Source organism: Epinephelus lanceolatus, chromosome 15 (genome assembly GCF_041903045.1).
Source record: "Epinephelus lanceolatus isolate andai-2023 chromosome 15, ASM4190304v1, whole genome shotgun sequence".
Taxonomy (NCBI): Eukaryota; Metazoa; Chordata; class Actinopteri; order Perciformes; family Serranidae; genus Epinephelus; species Epinephelus lanceolatus.
Window position 1 is genome coordinate 34,762,406 of NC_135748.1, and position 18,026 is coordinate 34,780,431.

At 40.0% G+C, this 18,026-nt stretch overlaps 2 protein-coding genes across 3 annotated transcripts in view; one reads left to right on the forward strand and one right to left on the reverse strand.

The window, feature by feature from the left end:
* dmac2l (distal membrane arm assembly component 2 like) overlaps positions 1–18,026 on the reverse strand; it is a 274,066-nt gene that overhangs the window by 37,940 nt on the left and 218,100 nt on the right. The gene's annotated exons all lie outside the window — the stretch shown is intronic.
* The window catches only part of sos2 (son of sevenless homolog 2 (Drosophila)), a 55,639-nt gene that overhangs the window by 19,071 nt on the left and 18,542 nt on the right, over positions 1–18,026 (forward strand). For both annotated transcript variants that reach the window (XM_033642858.2, XM_078175245.1), the window contains exons 2-7: positions 2,105–2,230; positions 2,413–2,544; positions 2,955–3,119; positions 3,237–3,443; positions 10,168–10,311; positions 13,775–13,885. In XM_033642858.2, coding sequence (XP_033498749.2) covers positions 2,105–2,230; positions 2,413–2,544; positions 2,955–3,119; positions 3,237–3,443; positions 10,168–10,311; positions 13,775–13,885 — 885 coding nt within the window. The remainder of the gene's footprint in view (positions 1–2,104; positions 2,231–2,412; positions 2,545–2,954; positions 3,120–3,236; positions 3,444–10,167; positions 10,312–13,774; positions 13,886–18,026) is intronic.

The following is an 18,026-nucleotide window of genomic DNA, read 5'->3' on the forward strand; positions in this document are numbered from 1 at the left end:
TATATTAGACGCTTCACAGCAGGCGGAACTGCTTTAAGAAAGTCAGCTTTATATTCTGATTAAATGCTTTGGGCATGTAAACACACATCTTATCAGATCACTTTATTTAACATCCATGGAAACAGTTAAGTTGGAATCTGTAATCAGAACGATTTCAGATATATTTTCCATGTAACCGCAGCTAATGCCAAAGTGGGAATATGGTTGTTTTCTGTCGTTAAAGTCATCGTGAAATGCAGTTGAAGTGTGTCAGTTGTCCGTGACGCATCTCCCAGTGAAACATGATATGGGGGTAGAGTATAGTTACCAGAGGGGTCCAAATACCATTAGCTTGCTCAAAAGTGGGCAGCAAATACAGTGCCATACAGAGCTGTAGAGGACTGTTTGCCTCCTTCACACCTTCGTTACCTGTGATGTTGGCTCAGGAGAGAAATCCATCATTTAAACCTCAACCTCAGTCTTTTGAGCTCTAAACAAGCTCTTTACCAGCTGACATCCAAACATACTGCTCCTACGAGATACCGCTCTGCTAGCTACAAAAAGCCAGAAGCTAAAGTTCAAGAGCAGTTTTATGTAATAGAAAGGGTTAGCTAGTTAGCTAAATTGCGTTTGATCGGATAAATTTGTCTATATATTCCCCCCAATGTTCAGGATGAGTCATCTGATTCATTGTTTTTTTTATGCCTCTGTGCTGGCAATAGCTGTGGCTGGACGCACCATGTTTTTGGGTTGTCCGCCCATCCGACCGTCCCATCCTTGTGAACATGGTATCTCAAGAATGCCAAATTTGGCACAAACATTCACTCGATCTCAACAATGATATGGTTGGATTTTGGTGCTCAAAGGTCCGGGTCACTGTGACCTTGCATCTGTCTCATTCTTTTGAATGTGATGTCTGAAGAACACCTTAGGGGAATTTCTTCAAATTTGGCACAAACGTCCACTTTGACATAAGAATAAACTGATTAGAATTTTGTGGTTAAAGGTCAAGGTCAGTGTGACCTCACAGAATTTGTCATTTGCCATAACTCAAGAATTCATATGCTAATTATGATAATAACAATGTCTAATAGGATAAAATAATGAAGTGATGACATTTAATATCCACAAGATCAAAGTTCAGCTTCACTGTGATGTCATAATGTTCTGCATAAAACACTTTTCTGGCCATTACTCAATGTCATATCTCAGGAACAGAAGGGTAAACATTTGGTTGGATCCTGAATTGGTGACACGAATCTTGAAACTGTGCTGATTGCGTAGATCTTCTGTGCTGCTGGGGGAAGATGCGTGTGGAGCATCGTTTTTACAGACATGAGTGTAAAGTGTGAGAGAAACTTGCCTGGTGTGCAGAGGCATACAACCATAGAGTTGTAATTATAGTTTAAGAGGAAGAGAGCATTATTATATAAACACCCTAAAATGATTTTTGACATATGCGGTGTGTTTAAAAGAGAAATTGATCAATTAATACAGGGACACAGGAAAGTACTTGGATTTTTTTTTTTTTTATTTACTGTGCCTTTTGAAAAGGTTGTTGTTTGATAGCAAATGTTTGGATGTCTGAACTTCCTTGATGCAACATTGCAACATGTGTTGTCTAAATGCCCCCTGCTGCAGTGAGTGTATTTCCAGATAATAATGAAATGAAAGCAACCAAATGTTGACTGCGATGAATTGCTTAAATCACGCAGGTTTCATGCCTTTGCAAGTTGATTTCCACATTGTTGTGAAATAAATGGAATTACTGGTATACGTTGGAAAGTTACCATGAAATGTTAAAGTATAATTTGTAGTTAATGGGCTGAAACATGCAAAAGCCACCTCTATGACCTGGCAGACCATGTGGTCTTTAATCAGTTGTTGTCTGTACTTGCTGTTTTGACGTCACTGAATGTGGCCGGAGCTTAACTGAGGTGCATCATACCAGGTGTTACCATCATTTTCACACATTACACAATTTCAGTTGACATCATGTGAGTGGTGCAGAAGAAAGCGTCTTAGAAAACCAAAATCAAACCCTAAAAATACTCTGTCAATGATCTTGCTGTATCTGTCACTCATGTTTGTTTTTTTTTCCCCCACATTTGTCTCTAACTTCCAGGTACAGAAGCAGGTCCACCCAAACCTGACGGCGAAGGAGGATGCCCTGCAGCACATCGAGGAGCTGATCCTGCAGCTGCTCAACATGCTGTGTGTGGCCCAGCCTCGCTCCGTGCAGGATGTAGAGGTGAGGCACTCCGCTCAGCATCTAATCATAAATTCATATGTTGTAAATCGACAGAATGCAGTTTGGAAACACGTGCAACCACAGCGGCATTCCCTATAACCAACTAAATGTTTGCAGCTTTCAATCATCTTAATGCTTCCAAATTTATCAAGTGTTAAAGACAGTAATTTTCCTCTTTCCAGGAACGCGTCCAGAAAACCTTTCCCCACCCGATAGATAAGTGGGCGATTGCTGACGCCCAGTCAGCTATCGAGAAACGCAAGAGGAGAAACCCCTTACTTCTCCCTGTGGACAAGATACACCCACTGCTCAAGGTAAAGACTCCTGAAGAGCCAACAGTCTCTCCATCAATCACTTTACACTCCAGTATGATGCTTCTTTAATAACAACTCAGGTTTTAACACTTGAGAAAGTCATATAGTCTTACTAGAGTATTCAAGGTATGCTTCAGTCCACATATTGTGGACTGTAGCAGTGTTCACATGCTCATAAGACGTTGCCGGCTCTGACACAAGAGCCAGAAAGTTACGGCAGTTGCTGGGAAATATTTGTAATCCAATTTAGCTCTCTGTTTTGACAGCTTGGTTCAGACTAATCAAATTGCCCTGAACTGATCTGGTCCCTCATGCAGGTTCACACAGAGACTAAGAATCATATTGAAATGCCGTTTGACTCCTGTGTAATACTTAATATGTTTTTATTGTGCTTTTTGTTTCCTCAACAGGAGGTTTTGGGCTATAAAGTGGACTACCATGTTTCCTTGTACATCGTGGCTGTGCTTGAATACATATCAGCAGACATACTGAAGCTGGCGGGAAACTATGTCGGCAACATTCGGCACTATGAAATCAGCCAGCAAGACATCAAGGTGTCCATGTGCGCGGACAAGGTCAGACTTCTCTTAGGAAAGGGGAAGCTGTCACTAACACACAGCTCCCAGTTTGATAGATTCAGGTTCTGGGGATATGTGAAACACCACAAATGACAGTTGCTTTGTTGTTTCTAGGTGCTGATGGACATGTTTGACCAGGAGGAGGACATCGGCTTGATGTCCCAGTGCACAGAGGAGCCGTTGTCCTCTGGGGAGCTCACGTACGATGACCTGGTGAGGCTTGAAATCGCGGAGGAGCGGCAGTACCTGCGAGAGCTCGACCTCATCATCAAAGTGTTCCGCCAGCACTTCCTGTCCAACCCCAAAATCTTCACGTCACAGGTCAGGAGAACATGCACAGTTAAACACAAATGCCAGAGTGTATTTCCATAATTTCTATACATCAATTTACAATGTGGTCCCACATCAATGCTCCCATACTTAATATTTACCAGCGCAGAGTCACAGTAGGAGCCCAGTTACTCTTTACTACACTAATCCATTGCTGCACTAAGCTAAAGATTATTTGTGAAGCTATTCTTGATAATAAACTGTTGTTGTTTTTAATGTGAAAGCAGAGACAGGCATTTACAGTGTAACAACCACAGGAAATGGTAATAATAGGTTGGCTGTTTAAACAAAAAAAATTCCCAGCACCTTTTTATTGAAAATACCAAAACATCTTGTGAATTAAACAGATTATTATCACCTCTTTAGCCTCTTTCACACAGGTACTGCAAACCTGAAATTATCTCGATATTACCCAGGGGGGCTGTATGTGAGAACGCAAATGTCCGAATCAGTTGGACCAGACGTTAAACAGACTTTACCCTGCCAGCTCCCTAGTGCAAAATTTGTGTAATATCTGGTTGAGCCCTCGTGGGAATAGAGCACGTAATCATCCAGAGAATTCACAGCAAGCGAGTGGGTGTGTTGATGACGTTTCTACTATGTACCTTGGAAGCCGGGAGAAAACAAACATCCGAGGGTGAAGAAGACGGGTCATTTACACAAAGACAGCAATGAAAATGTGTAACTGGAGAGATGACGAGATTCAGGAACTTGTGTTAGTAATGGCCGACGCCAAAATGGTCAGACAAATTCAAAAAACAGCAAGCAACTCTATTGTTTATGACCACATTAAAACTGGCTACGGGGCTGCAATGGAATCCATATTACATTTTGCCTCCTGCACGCTTTATTCAGGCACTAACGTGTGCCTAAACCAAACAGAGTAAGTTTAAAACAATGGCTGCTCTATGGTGTTTTTATTAGATTAGATATTTGATAGAAAAGAAAATCAATAGCATCTTGTAAGACGACCCACCATCGCTCCCCAGTGGAGTTATTTACCTAATGAAAGGTACAAAGTTGTGCTCCAGCTCTTGTGCTGAATACAGTCACTGTGGCCAGCTTACTCTGAAGCCAGCTTATAACAAACAGTTAAGTTTCCAGCTAACTGTAAACCTAATTACAAAGCAATTTCAGCCAAATCCAGCGTAAGAACATTTAAAGATTACAGCTGAACCTCTGTAATCGGATAACTGGTATTTAGCATCAGGAGGCACTTTGAAATACCCAAACAGAACTCACAGTGTTGACTTATGTTATTAAACCTGAAGTAGAGACAGCATGACAGTTGTATTTTTTCTCTTTCCCTTTAATAATATTAATAAACTTTATTGATAGAGCACCTGTCACACAAGAAATGCAACACAAAGTGCTTTACAATTAGGGCAGTGCTTCACATGAAAATAGACATAATGGACATAAACAGACAAACAAGGCAATTCAATATAAAATGACACTTAAAAAGAGTTTAAAACATGAATGAACTGATTCCTAAAATCATAGAATTGTAAAAGTATAAATCATAATATCAAGCAAGATTTTAAAAGAGTTTCAGACGTGTATTAGGAAAGCCAGAGCTAATTATAGGCTAAAATGGACAGATACGTTTTAACTTTCTTTAAAAAATAATTAGCGAGCTAGCTTCTCTGATATATATGTAGGTAGTGTGTTCCATAGCTTCTTGCTGAAAACCTCCAATAAACCAGCAGCAGATGATTTGCAGTGTTCTTGGAGGCATATAGTTAACAAGGTTAGCAATAGTTAGCAATGTAGCGTGGCCCTGGCCCATGTCAGGCTTTGCATACTGAACCCAACTCGACTCAGCTTCATTTATACAACACCTTTTATACAAACATGCAGCCCAAAGTGCTTCACATGGCAAAATTGGGATGACACAGAGACAAAACATTAAGATATTAAAAAAGCAAACCACCCAAAACAGAACAAACTAACAAAAAAGATGATTAAAACTAGAATAAAGAGAGAGAGCAAGTAAATAAATTAATGAAATAGAATAAAAATGAACAGGAGAGATAAGAGAAGGTAAAAACCAATGGTTAAAACTTAAAAATCAAGACTGTAATGTTACTCGCATTAAAAGCCAGATTAAAAAGATAGGTCTTGAATTTACATTTAGAAATACAGAGGTAACGACAAGTAAAGCAGTGGAGGGCCTTAGTGATCTGACTGGAACGTAAAATGAGAGAAAATGTCTGATGTATGGAGGGGCAAGGTCATTCAAAGCTTTAAAAACAAGCAAAAGAACTTGAAAATCAATTCTTAAAGATGCAGGTAGCCAGTGTAGTGTCGTCAGCAGTGGGGTAATGTGATCAACACTCTGGCTGTAGCATTCTGGACTAGCTGTAGTTTTCTCCATGAGTTTTTGGGTAGTCCAGTGAGCAAATTGCAGTAGTCTAAACGGCTGGTGTTAAAAGCGTGAGTGAGTGTTTCGGTATCCTTCTGGGTTAAAGAAGGTCTGACCTTAGCAATGTTCTGAAGATGATAAAAGGATGTTTTGATGACCCTGTTAAAATCAGACTTAAAGGGCCAGTGTGTAATATTTGGCATGGTTTATTGTCAGTCTGAATCTGAATCTGAATATTCTACCCATTAATATGTTTATATAAGTGTATAATCACTATAAAATAAAATTCGTTTGGTTTTCGTAGCCTTATAATTATGCTTTTATATATATATATATATATATATATATATATATATATATATATATATATAGCAAGGGCCTTGCTTTAGAGAGGTCGTCATCTTGCGCCGCCATGTATGTACGGCAGACCGAGCGGACAATCCAGCCAGCCAGAGAACACGTTTCACGTGTATAAATGAACCGACGAAGACAGCGGAAGGAAGGAAGGAGGAGGAGGAAACAGCAGAGAGTGTTAGTAGTTCGTCGATAGAGAGTAGTGAGAAGTTTTTTTAGTTATAAAGTTTGCGAATGGACCACACTTACCACGCAACAGGAGAGAATGAACCCGAACTGTCATCTGCGAGGAAAAGAAGACGCAACTTCACTCCTTGTGATGTACTCTTTGCGGCGTTTTCCTCCTGATGTTCCTCATCTGTATGCTCCGGCTCAAACAGGTATGGCTCTGGGTCTGTGTCCGCTACAAGAAACTCTTCAAAATCGCATTCAAAGTTGTCCATTGCAGCTACTATAGTCCGGAGATATTGCTAGGCTAAATAAACAGCTGAGCTCTGTTTACCGGCTACGCTGTCAGTCAGTGTGTGGGCTGGAGATTGGTGGAGCAGAGAGGGAGGGGGGTCCCCACTTAGTATGGCAAACGAGTATGTGTGTATGAAGTGTGTCTGTTGCGCTAGAAGAGTCAGAGTTTGGGACGGAGTCTTTTACCCCCTTGAGTGTTACCAGAGTTTTTGGAGTGCTCAAATAAACTGGCCTTTTTCCCGAACGCTCCTCTGGTCTCCTGCTCGTGAGGGATTCATTACAATATCGTAACATGGTTTAGATTTCTACATAAATATTCACCTCGTCGCTAGATAGACCTACTCCTGAAAAACTCGTGCGCAAGGCTTTTTGTCCCTACGAGGCCGCCATCATTTACCCGACGGGAAGGGTGAGCGAGTGAGCCCTGCAATCTAGAATTTGACCACTGATGTCACTGTTTTCAACCCATTTTACACACTGGCCCTTTAAAATTTAAATCTGAGTCTTAAAACCACTCCCAAGTTCGTTTTAAAATCAGTTTTAACATGCTTGCTAAGGCCACCAAAGGTCTCCCACCCTACGAGGAGAAGGAGCTTAAAATCAATTCTACATGTAACAGGAAGTCTGTAAAGAGCAGCTCAGACTTCCCTGATGTGCTCTCTCCTCTTGGTTCTGGTTAATAGTCGAACTGAAGAGTTTTGAATGAGCTGTCTCTCAGTGGTGTTTTTGGGAGGCCAGTAAAAAGTATGTTACGGTAGTCGAGTCGGCTTGAAATAGAGGCACAAATCAATTTCTCTGCATCTTCTTCATTTAGAAATAGTCAATGTTTCTGGGGTGGCAAAATGATGTTTTCGTCAACTGAAACCGCTCAGTTTGAGGTTTCCATGCTGCAGACAGAACAAATTACTCTTGAATTACCAGAGATAAAAGACATTTGTCTATTCTGATGGATGAGCGGACAGTCAGAGTAATCATCTTGTATGCAGTAGGCCATATACTTGAGTCTTGGAACAGTCAATATGTCCATGCCTGATAAAAAGGCTCCATCTCCCGCGGCACCACCCATGTTCTCTGACCCCTCCAGTAAGTAGATGTTCATATCTGTCTCAGAGGGTTAACCAAAGAAACAAATTGTATCTAATATGGCAATTAAGTGCTCTGAGCTCTCTGAAAAAGAAAGAAAAAGTATGAGTAAGGAGTCGAACAGTGGGTCTTATGGGTTGAGAAGAAGTGAATGGAAAGTTGAGTTTAATGGGTCGCTGTGGCTTTGCATATTTTGGGTTGGGTAATTTGTGGTATCATTTGGGTGAGGAGGATAAGCCTTTGTAAGGCCCAGTGGAATGCAGAACATGTAATTATGTTGAGACAGGAACAACATCTGCAGCCCTCGCCAAAATAACCTCAATTATGTCTGTTGAAACGCAGCATAATCTGAAATTACTTGGGAGATGTCAAAAAAGTGTTACGGTCAAATAATGACAGGACTGAAGTTCTATTCAGACTTTAGCAGTCGATAATCACTCGCTGCTATTTTAGGGTTGTTCTTGTCTGCTTGACTAATGATTTCCTCTGGCAAATTGAGCCTGTTGTTGTTTAGAGCTCATTCTCACTACTGTTTTTTTTAGCGTTTGTTTATCCAAGGGAGATAGGCCAAGAGTGGGAGCTCTTTCAGCAACACCCTGCGATACGCTCCTTTGGTTAAACACCTCTAGTGTGTTTACATGCACTTAAGTAACCCAGTTATTGTTGGTTACCTGCGGTAAGACAATTTCTTAAACGCCATTTAAAGAAAACGTTTCTTCTTTTATCACTCTGATTTAAATACTGATACGTTTAGGCAAATTGGCACCATTAAAAGTATGCCGAAATTGCTATTAGCAGCTCCTGTTTGCATTATACCCATGGATGTATAGACAGCTATTACTTAGTTATAAGAAAACTTAAAAACGAGATAATTCTCAGGCAAGTTCTGCAGTTTTAAAACAATTTTTCTTATGATTTCTAAGCAAATCTATGGACCTCATTCACCATTGATATTGGAGACAATGACACCCTCAGGAGGTGAGAGTCACATTGAATCTGAAAATATGTATACCGGGTCCGTCGTTTCAGATTTTAGTGAGTTAATACACAAATTATTGAAATGGGTGCTGAAGGTTTTAAAGGTCTAGTGTGTAGGATTTTTGTCCACAAGTGGTAAGGTTTGCAGATTGTAACCAACTGAAACGTCTCTCTTGTGCCAAGGTTGTAGGACAAGGGTAGGCAACCTGCGCCTGCTGAGCCACATGCGACCCCTCTCCAGTGGCTCCCCTTGGCTTTGACCAAATATTGACCCTTTGCTAAGCCCCGCCCCTTTGCATTGGTCCGTCAACCTATCGGAGTAAGCATGGAGCCCTGTAACTGTAACTAACTGCACTCCCTGAAGAAACATTATCATATTTTTGGAAAAATTAACCAGTGATTCCAGAGAGAAGCAGACAGAGGGGTCTACAGTCTGTGTTTGAAGGATATATCCAGGATGTCAAACTGACTCGGCAGCAACAACAGGTTAAAAAGACAAAGATAGAAGCTAAAGCCGAACTATAGGCTACAGATCACAGTGTAAAAGTGAACCACCACATCACTGCTGATCGCCACACAAGACAATGAATATAAAGGGAAACTTTGCTGATATTGAACCAGCTGTGTGGCATCGCAATGTGTGCAGATAAACGGTGTTTGGCTTCACCCCGTGCTGCTACCAGCACCCGGACCTCCCCTGCTGGATTGTCGGGAAGCTCTGGGGGAAGTCAAACAACATTCATCTGTGCACAATGTGATGACACACAGCTGGTTGAATATCAGCAAAATTTCCCTGCTTCCCTTCACTGGTTCCTGAACAGCAGGGTCGGTCTTTGTTTCACTGTTATAATCATTAAAAAGCAAAAGCAGCATGTGTATACATTCAGTAGGCTATATCTTCAGTAGCTAGCTAGCTAACCCTACACTTTTCAGGGTTTGATTTTGGTTTTAGAACAGGGAAGAAACGTATATCTTTTTCCAACCTCTCCAGGTAACAAGTATCATTATACACAACGTGCCCCAGGCACAACATTTAGCTCCAAATCCACAAAACCAGCCTGAAAATGAAGGAAATCTGAAATGACTGCATTAGAGTCAAAGGAGCACAGCTCAGTCACTTCATCGTTCCTCTTGGTGGTGTGAATGAAAACAGCAAAAAAAGCCCCTAAAGATTTGCTTGTCATGTAGTCCCTTCAACTGTTTAGTCCAAAAACACCAACAAAGTCTCTAATAAGATAAAGCAGAACAAGAGGTTAAGTCTTTTTTATTCCATACTTCCTCGTCAAAACCTGGCACCTACATTATGCAGACTTTGATGTGTAAAATAGTGGAGTTCCCCTTTTAAAAGTAGAAGGAGGTAAGCAGGGTAATTAGTCCCTTTCTCTACAGCAGACTCTCCTGGTTTAGTGTAAGGATTCAGCCCTACCTCTCTAACCTTTTAATTAACTTGTCTCTTGTTGTCATGTCGTGCAGGATGTGGAGGTGATCTTTAGTAACATCCTGGACATCCACGAGCTGACGGTGAAGCTGCTTGGACTGATCGAGGATGCCGTGGAGATGACAGCTGATGGCAGCCCTCATCCACTGGTGGGCAGCTGCTTTGAAGATCTAGCAGAGGTATGAAAACTTCAACCTTACCAGTTCAGGACTTGTGTTGCCAAATTTATCTGACCTCCCGCTAATCCTAATGTGAGATGCATGAATTGCAAAGCGTTTAAAGTGCATGGAAATTTGGTCTTGTAGTGATAGTGCAAAGAAATATTTACAAGAGTTGTAAAGAAGTGTACAGGCACTTGGTTTCCACAGGTTTAATTAGCAGGACACCAAACTCTTGAGGGTTGAGAGTAGTGTTGTCACATTACAGGAAGTTTTTATTTTCTGCTTGCTTTGCAAATATACCATCATTCCAGCAGACTTTTCAGTCATTGCCAGCACACTGTTAAAAGGTAGAAATAATTAAGACATATCATATTTATTATTCCTCTCTACTCCCTTTTATTCATGAAAAGATATTTGAGTTGGCAGCTCAGAGATAATTCTTCTACGAGACAAACTAAAATGTGGACAGTTTGTGTTCAAACTGTCAAACAAGTGATGCTGCAACTCATACATGCACCAGGGTGATACTTAACAAGAGTCCCCTTTCCATCAAACACTTTGGGTATGGTACCTTTGGAACCAAAAGTAACCCTTCAGACATGGTACCTAGACCCTAGCATTTCCAAACAGTCCTCTTAAATGTGGGCGGGGTTGTTGTCACTCACTGCTCACTGCACTCACTGTATTTCCTCCTTTATCAGTCTGCACCTCGTTTATCGTCCACAGAACGAGGCTGCATGCTGACATTTTCATTTTCAAATAAAACAGGCTGCAGTGGAGAGTCTCTCTCCATGGGATATTTAAAAATAGCAGGTTTGTCCATTTAGTCCTTCTCAGGCAAGCTCAGGGGTTTAGTGTTGCTGTAGCCCACAGGAACAATGCTTGAAGATCCACTCATTACTAAAAGTTTATGTCATCCAAGAGAGACAATAAAAACTAGTATAATGGTCAAAGTTGTCACATTGAAATTTAAGGTGTGTTGACTGAGTCGTGTCGTCAACTCCTGCATTGAGTAACGTTCCACCTTAAAAGTTGCCGGCAGTCGGCCCAGTGAATTAAGTTATTTTTTTCTCAGACTCCAGCTGATGCTGCATTGTATACAACCCCTGGCAAAAATTATGGAATCACCAGTCTTGGAGGATGTTCATTCAGTTCTTTAATTTTGTAGAAAAAAAGCAGATCACAGACATGACACAAAACTAAAGTCATTTCAAATGGCAACTTTCTGGCTTTAAGAAACACTAAAAGAAATCAAGAAAAAAAATTGTGGTAGTCAGTAACAGTTACTTTCTTACACCAAGCAGAGGGAAAAAATTATGGAATCACTCAATTCTGAGGAAAAAATTATAGAATCACCCTGTAAATTTTCTTTCCCAAAACTAACACCTGCATCAGATTAGATCTGCTCGTTAGTCTGCAGTTAAAAAGGAGTGATCACACCTTGGAGAGCTGTTGCACCAAGTGGATTGACATGAATCATGGCTCCAACACGAAAGATGTCAATTGAAACAAAGGAGAGGATTATCAAACTCCTTAAAGAGGGTAAATCATCACGCAATGTTGCAAAAGATGTTGGTTGTTCACAGTCAGCTGTGTCTAAAATCTGGGCCAAGTAGAAACAACATGGAAAGGTTGTTAAAGGCAAGCATACTGATAGACCAAGGAAGACATTAAAGCGTCAAGACAGAAAACTTAAAGCAATATGTCTTGAAAACAGAAAATGCACAGCAAAACAAATGAGGAACAAATGGGAGGAAACTGGAGTCAACGTCTGTGACCGAACTGTAAGAAATCGCCTAAAGGAAATGGGATTTACATACAGAAAAGCTAAACGAAAGCCATCATTAACACCTAAACAGAAAAAAACAAGGTTACAATGGGCTAAGGAAAAGCAATCGTGGACTGCGGATGACTGGATGAAAGTCATATTCAGTGATGAATCGCGAATCTGCATTGGGCAAGGTGATGATGCTGGAACTTTTGTTTGGTGCCGTTCCAGTGAGATTTATGAAGACGACTGCCTGAAGAAAACATGCAAATTTCCACAGTCATTGGTGATATTGGGCTGCATGTCAGGTAAAGGCACTGGGGAGATGGCTGTCATTACATCTTCAATAAATGCACAAGTTTACGTTGACATTTTGGACACTTTTCTTATCCCATCAATTGAAAGGATGTTTGGGGATGATGAAATCATTTTTCAAGATGATAATGCATCTTGCCATAGAGCAAAAACTGTGAAAACATTCCTTGAAGAAAGACACATAAGGTCAGTGTCATGGCCTGCAAATAGTCCGGATCTCAATCCAATTGAAAATCTGTGATGCATGTTGAAGAAAATGGTCCATGACAAGGCTCCAACCTGCAAAGCAGATCTGGCAACAGCAATCAGAGAAAGTTGGAACCAGATTGATGAAGAGTACTGTTTGTCACTCATTAAGTCCATGCCTCAGAGACTGCAAGCTGTTATAAAAGCCAGAGGTGGTGCAACAAAGTACTAGTGGTGTGTTGAAGTGTTCTTTTGTTTGTTTGTTTTTCATGATTCCATAATTTTTTCCTCAGAATTGAGTGATTCCATAATTTTTTCCCTCTGCTTGGTCTAAAAAAATAACTATTACTGACTACCACAATTTTTTTTCTTGATTTCTTTTAGTGTTTCTTAAAGCCAGAAAGTTGCCATTTGAAATGACTTTAGTTTTGTGTCATGTCTGTGATCTGCTTTTTTTTCTACAAAATTAAACAACTGAATGAACGTCCTCCAAGACTGGTGATTCCATAATTTTTGCCAGGAGTTGTAGTTACAGTTTACTAATAAAACTCTCCACATTATGAACAGTGGTTACATGAGCCTCAAAACCTGCCACAACTCAGCCCTGAGCAGAGTGACCGTCCTCTACTGACCAATCAGACTGCAGTGTTCACAGCTCCACCTTTTAGTACCAGATCTGTGTGCTAGGTACCCCAACAGAGGGGGGACCAAAAATGGTGATGGTGCGGAATGGTTCCATTGGTACCATCCACAACTTTTCACAATGGAAACAGCAAAAAAGCAAATCGAACTGAACCTTAATGCTTGGTGGAGATGGGGCTAAGGTGCCTCAGGCCTCGTATTTCTGCTAACCCCACATTAAACACCTACACACCCTACACATACATATTGAGAAAACATGTCCTCTGTTAATGTTATTTTTTGTTTACATCATCCTGGGACCTCTCATCAAGGTTATTCCGTAAAAACCTTTACTATGTTTGCAGAATTTACCGTCTGTAAACCTGCCGGAAAAGATTTCTTTAGGATGTTAAATACTGTAAATCATAAGCTTGGTAACTGATTCTTCTTTAGACACACACAGCTCATGTTTAGCATGTGATATTACCTTGTTTCTGTCATACTGCTTCTGTCCAAGCATCCTTTATAGCCGTGTAGGAATATTGTCAGGTGTCGTCATTAACTCTTGAGTTATTCTCTCCACGTCCACAGGAGCAGGCGTTCGACCCCTACGAGACCTTGTCTCAGGATATCCTCAGCAAGGATTTCCATGAGCACTTCAACAACCTGATGGCACGGTCAACTGCCGGCCTCTACTTCCAGGTAAGATGTTCAAGACACGTTTGACACGTTCGCTTTTGAGGGGCTCATAGAAAATAAGATAATTACTTAATATGGATTATGTCTGGGCTTGTTTGGAATGTACTGTACAGAAAAGTGGGGAAAATAATAAAAAAAGAGGGACTCTGAAATATCCAAAAGAAAACTCAAACATTACTACTGTTTAGTTGTTGGTAATTATCGCTTCTCCTGTTAAATAAATGGTTGACATTAAGGTACTATAAACAGTATAATATTTAAGTATTTATGGCAGTGTCTTGGTCTCATTGATATATAAAATAAAACATTTAATTTCCATCCTCTAGGTTTAAAAATTCACTTTTCGCTGTAGCCTGTTACCTCTCCCACTCCCGTCTTTCCTGTCATTTTCAAATGTAAACTTTCTTATAAAGCCAAAATGCCTTAAACCTGAAAAGGAAAAAAAATGTTTGTTTTTAATCTGAAGGTACAAGTAGGTCATTTATGTGTTTACACCGAGCAAACAGTGCCTGAATATTTGTTCCTGTTTTGCTTTGAAGTGAACCTGGTGGAATTCCTCCCAATATCGTTTGAGGGCATGTCATGACATATTCAGCGTCCTGTGTACAGTTTATTCACTGCTGCCGCATTGTTTTATTTGGACATTCCTCACAAGAATAGCATTGAATTATGCTCAGTGGGGTGCAGTTTGGCAGCCTTTGAAGATGAAATATTTGCTGGTGTTTTCTCAGGCCAACGACCAGCGAGTCTGAGCATTCACATGAAGCTCACAACAGTATTTGCAGTATGAGGTGGTTCTCCACTGCTCTTCTCAAGGTTTTAAACCCCAATCTGCCATGTTGTTGAATGAATATTAATATATATTACTGTACATCCTCACCTCTGTTAGCTTTTGTAGTTAAGTCTTAAGCGCTGCTGCTGACTGAGCGTCCTGCAGCCCTACTGTAGCTCAGGTTGAGGCCTCGCTGTGTTTACCCTCAAACCACCAGTGTAACCCCAGTTAGATCAACACCGATGGCACCGTCCTCTGATTACCCACACCCAGTGTTTATTTTCATATACTCGTTGTATGTATGAGTAGGGGAAAGGGCACAGGAGTTAAAAATAAAGCTTTATTATTGCACGGTAGTGATAGCACCACAGTGTTCATTTAAAAACACCTTGCATTGTTTCACATGCTGTCTTTCTTTAAAACCGTAGCAGTGACCTGAAAAGAGAATTGTTTCACCATGGCTCATTATGCCTGGCTTTGACTGAAAATCATCAAAATAACTTTTTTTTTTTTTTTTTTTTTTTTTTTTTTTTTTTATTAATTCATCTTTATAGTAATTTTTTAAGCAACATTTCCTGGTTCCACTTTCTCAAACATGCAGATTTGCTGCTTTTATTTCTTATAGTAAGTGCTGGCTGTCAGCTGGACATTGAAACACAAACCGCTTCAAGTCATGTCACCATCACTTTTTATTTGTTATAAATATAACTTCTAGAAAGTGACACTTACTCTATAATATAGAGTATTTGTAACAAGGTGTCTGCAGGTCCTTTTAAATGTCTTAAATTTGATGTTACAGCAATAAGGCCTTAAAAGTTATGAGTCTTAAACTTGAGTTTGTGACGTCTTAACTACTACAAACATTTTATCTAATTTCATTTATACATCTTTTAATTTCTTTTTGTGAAAATGAGCAAAGCTTTTTTATGTAAAAGTCCACATTTCTAATGTTACAGATCTTTATAACAAACAATAATATTGTCATTTTACTTCATACTGTTGGCAAAATGTAGACTGATTTTAATAACCATATTCCTACATAACACTGACCTCTGCAGAAGATCACATATATACTATTTACCTGCAATGCTTGAATAAATAAAGGTTTCTTAAAATGGTCCAAGTATTAGATTTAACTGTCTGATACCTGTAAACACCCTGTGTAAAATTACAGTAGCTTATTAATTAAATTTCAACAATTCATCTGTTCCACTTTGTCTGTAGATGTTTATAGAGATCCTGTGAAAATTTACTACACATTCTCAGAATCATTTAATTGAACTTGAATTTTTAGCTCACCTCTGTGCAGCGTAGATAAGTGAATAGCTCAAGTTAAACTAAATCATTCTGAGAATAAACAGTGGATTGTCACATATATAATCTAAAGATAAACATCAACAGAATAAAGCCATTTGAATTGTTAAATCTCAACTAATAAGCTGTTGAAATGTTACACATACTCTATAAACGACATGTAGGTGGACTATTCCAATAATACGTCACTTTTTTTTTTTTTTTTTTTGTCATTTCATAGACCAAAAAAAAAAAAGGATTAAATATTTGCCAGATGAATCAACAATGGAAATAAATGTTTGCTTAAGCCTTTTTTATTTTTATTTTATTTTATTTTATTTTATTTTAATTCAATTCAATTCAATTCAATATTTATTTTATTTTCATTTATTTTATTTTAAAACATCAAAATAAAATAAAGTATTAAACCTATTTGGCCCCTAAACCTGAAACTCATCTTCGGATACCTTGTTTTTTCCGACCAGCAGTCCAAAAAACCCCAAAGGTTTACACTTATTTTTTTCATTATCAGGCGGGAAAATCTATTTCAGCGGACTTTTCAAAGAAATTCCTTTTTTAGGAAACAACAAAAAAATCAAGACTGTGCTCACAAACTGCTAATACCAAACTAAAATGTGATTTCCATAAACATTTTGCATTAAAACTGTATCAATCAAGTGACACAGTACCTCTGAAATGTCACAGTAAAAGCACAAGATGTCAATTTACTACCATACAGAACAGAGAACCAGCAGGTATTTGAGAAGCTGGAACCACTGATTTTTTTTTGAAAAGCAAAATCATTTCAGATTAACTTCTATTGATCGACTAATCAATTAGTTAACTAATCAGCTTTACAATCCACAGACTCTGATTTTGGCCTCGTCAATAGGTGATATTTATTGTGGCACTTTGCAAATCCATTATGCTTTGCTGCTTTACCACCTGTGTGTGTCTGTGTGTGTGTGCGTGTGTGTGTGCGCCTACGTGTGTGTGCCTGTGTGTGTGTGTGTGTGTGTGTGTGTGTGTGTGTGGTCGGTCATCAGTGGTGGTCCCAGGGGCAGATGGTGTAATGGTGTCTCACCACCAGCCTCCCCTCACACACACACCTTCCACCCCTTTTATCAGACTGCTCTGCCCCTGTCTCTGCACCGTTGGCTAATCTTATTTTAGCATCTCTCACTTTGTGTTTCATCTCTGACCTGACGGCTGTTCATCTCCTCGTCTCTCCGCCTCCTTTGTACGACCTCATATGCACGCCATCATCCACAGCACCTGGTATAGAGTCATACATATTACGACATTTGCTGTAATGCAGACCGAACCAGCGGCTGTATCATCATCAGCACTTCTGCTCTACCTCTTCAGCTTTTGTCTCGTTGCATGTACTTCATCTTTCTCACTCCATCCTTCCTGACTTCCTCCCTCCCTCCCTCCCTCCCCGCTCTCTGTCAGATAGATGTGTCTGTCGAGCACTCAGCCCCTGCACTCTGCAGCGTCTGGTATTGTGGGTAAATTACATCGCCTTTTTAAAAATAGAACAGGCAGCCACACTGCGGGCCATTTTTCTCCTGGGGAGGAGGAGGAGGTAGTGGAGGAGGTGGAGGAGGAGGAGGAGGGGGCTGGTGGCCCAAAGCACATTTCATGTTGAAAATAAGCTGTGAATTAAGACGGCAAAAGACCTGCAACATGGGTTCAAGCAGCCCTGTACCTCCTGTGAAATGGGAACATGTTGTTCTCATAGTCGTTCTGTACCGTAATCTCACTGCACTCTGTGTTTATATTTAGGCTGCTGCCACAATGATGCACGCTCCTGTAGAGACTCGTTTTTACATGTTATACAACACAACATCAGCTTTATTCCCAGGTTACCAGATCAGATCAGATCAGATCAGATGTATAAGTAACCCTTCACGTTGAGCTGAGATCACTTTGCGTGTAGTTGGACTTTTACTTACTGCTGAGTATTTGTATCAATATTTAAACAAGTATTTCAGTGCTAGGAAGATGGTCTTATAAAACTAGGCTGTCTATTCAGCAAAAAGATGCAAATACTTTTGACATTGGTACTGCATGACC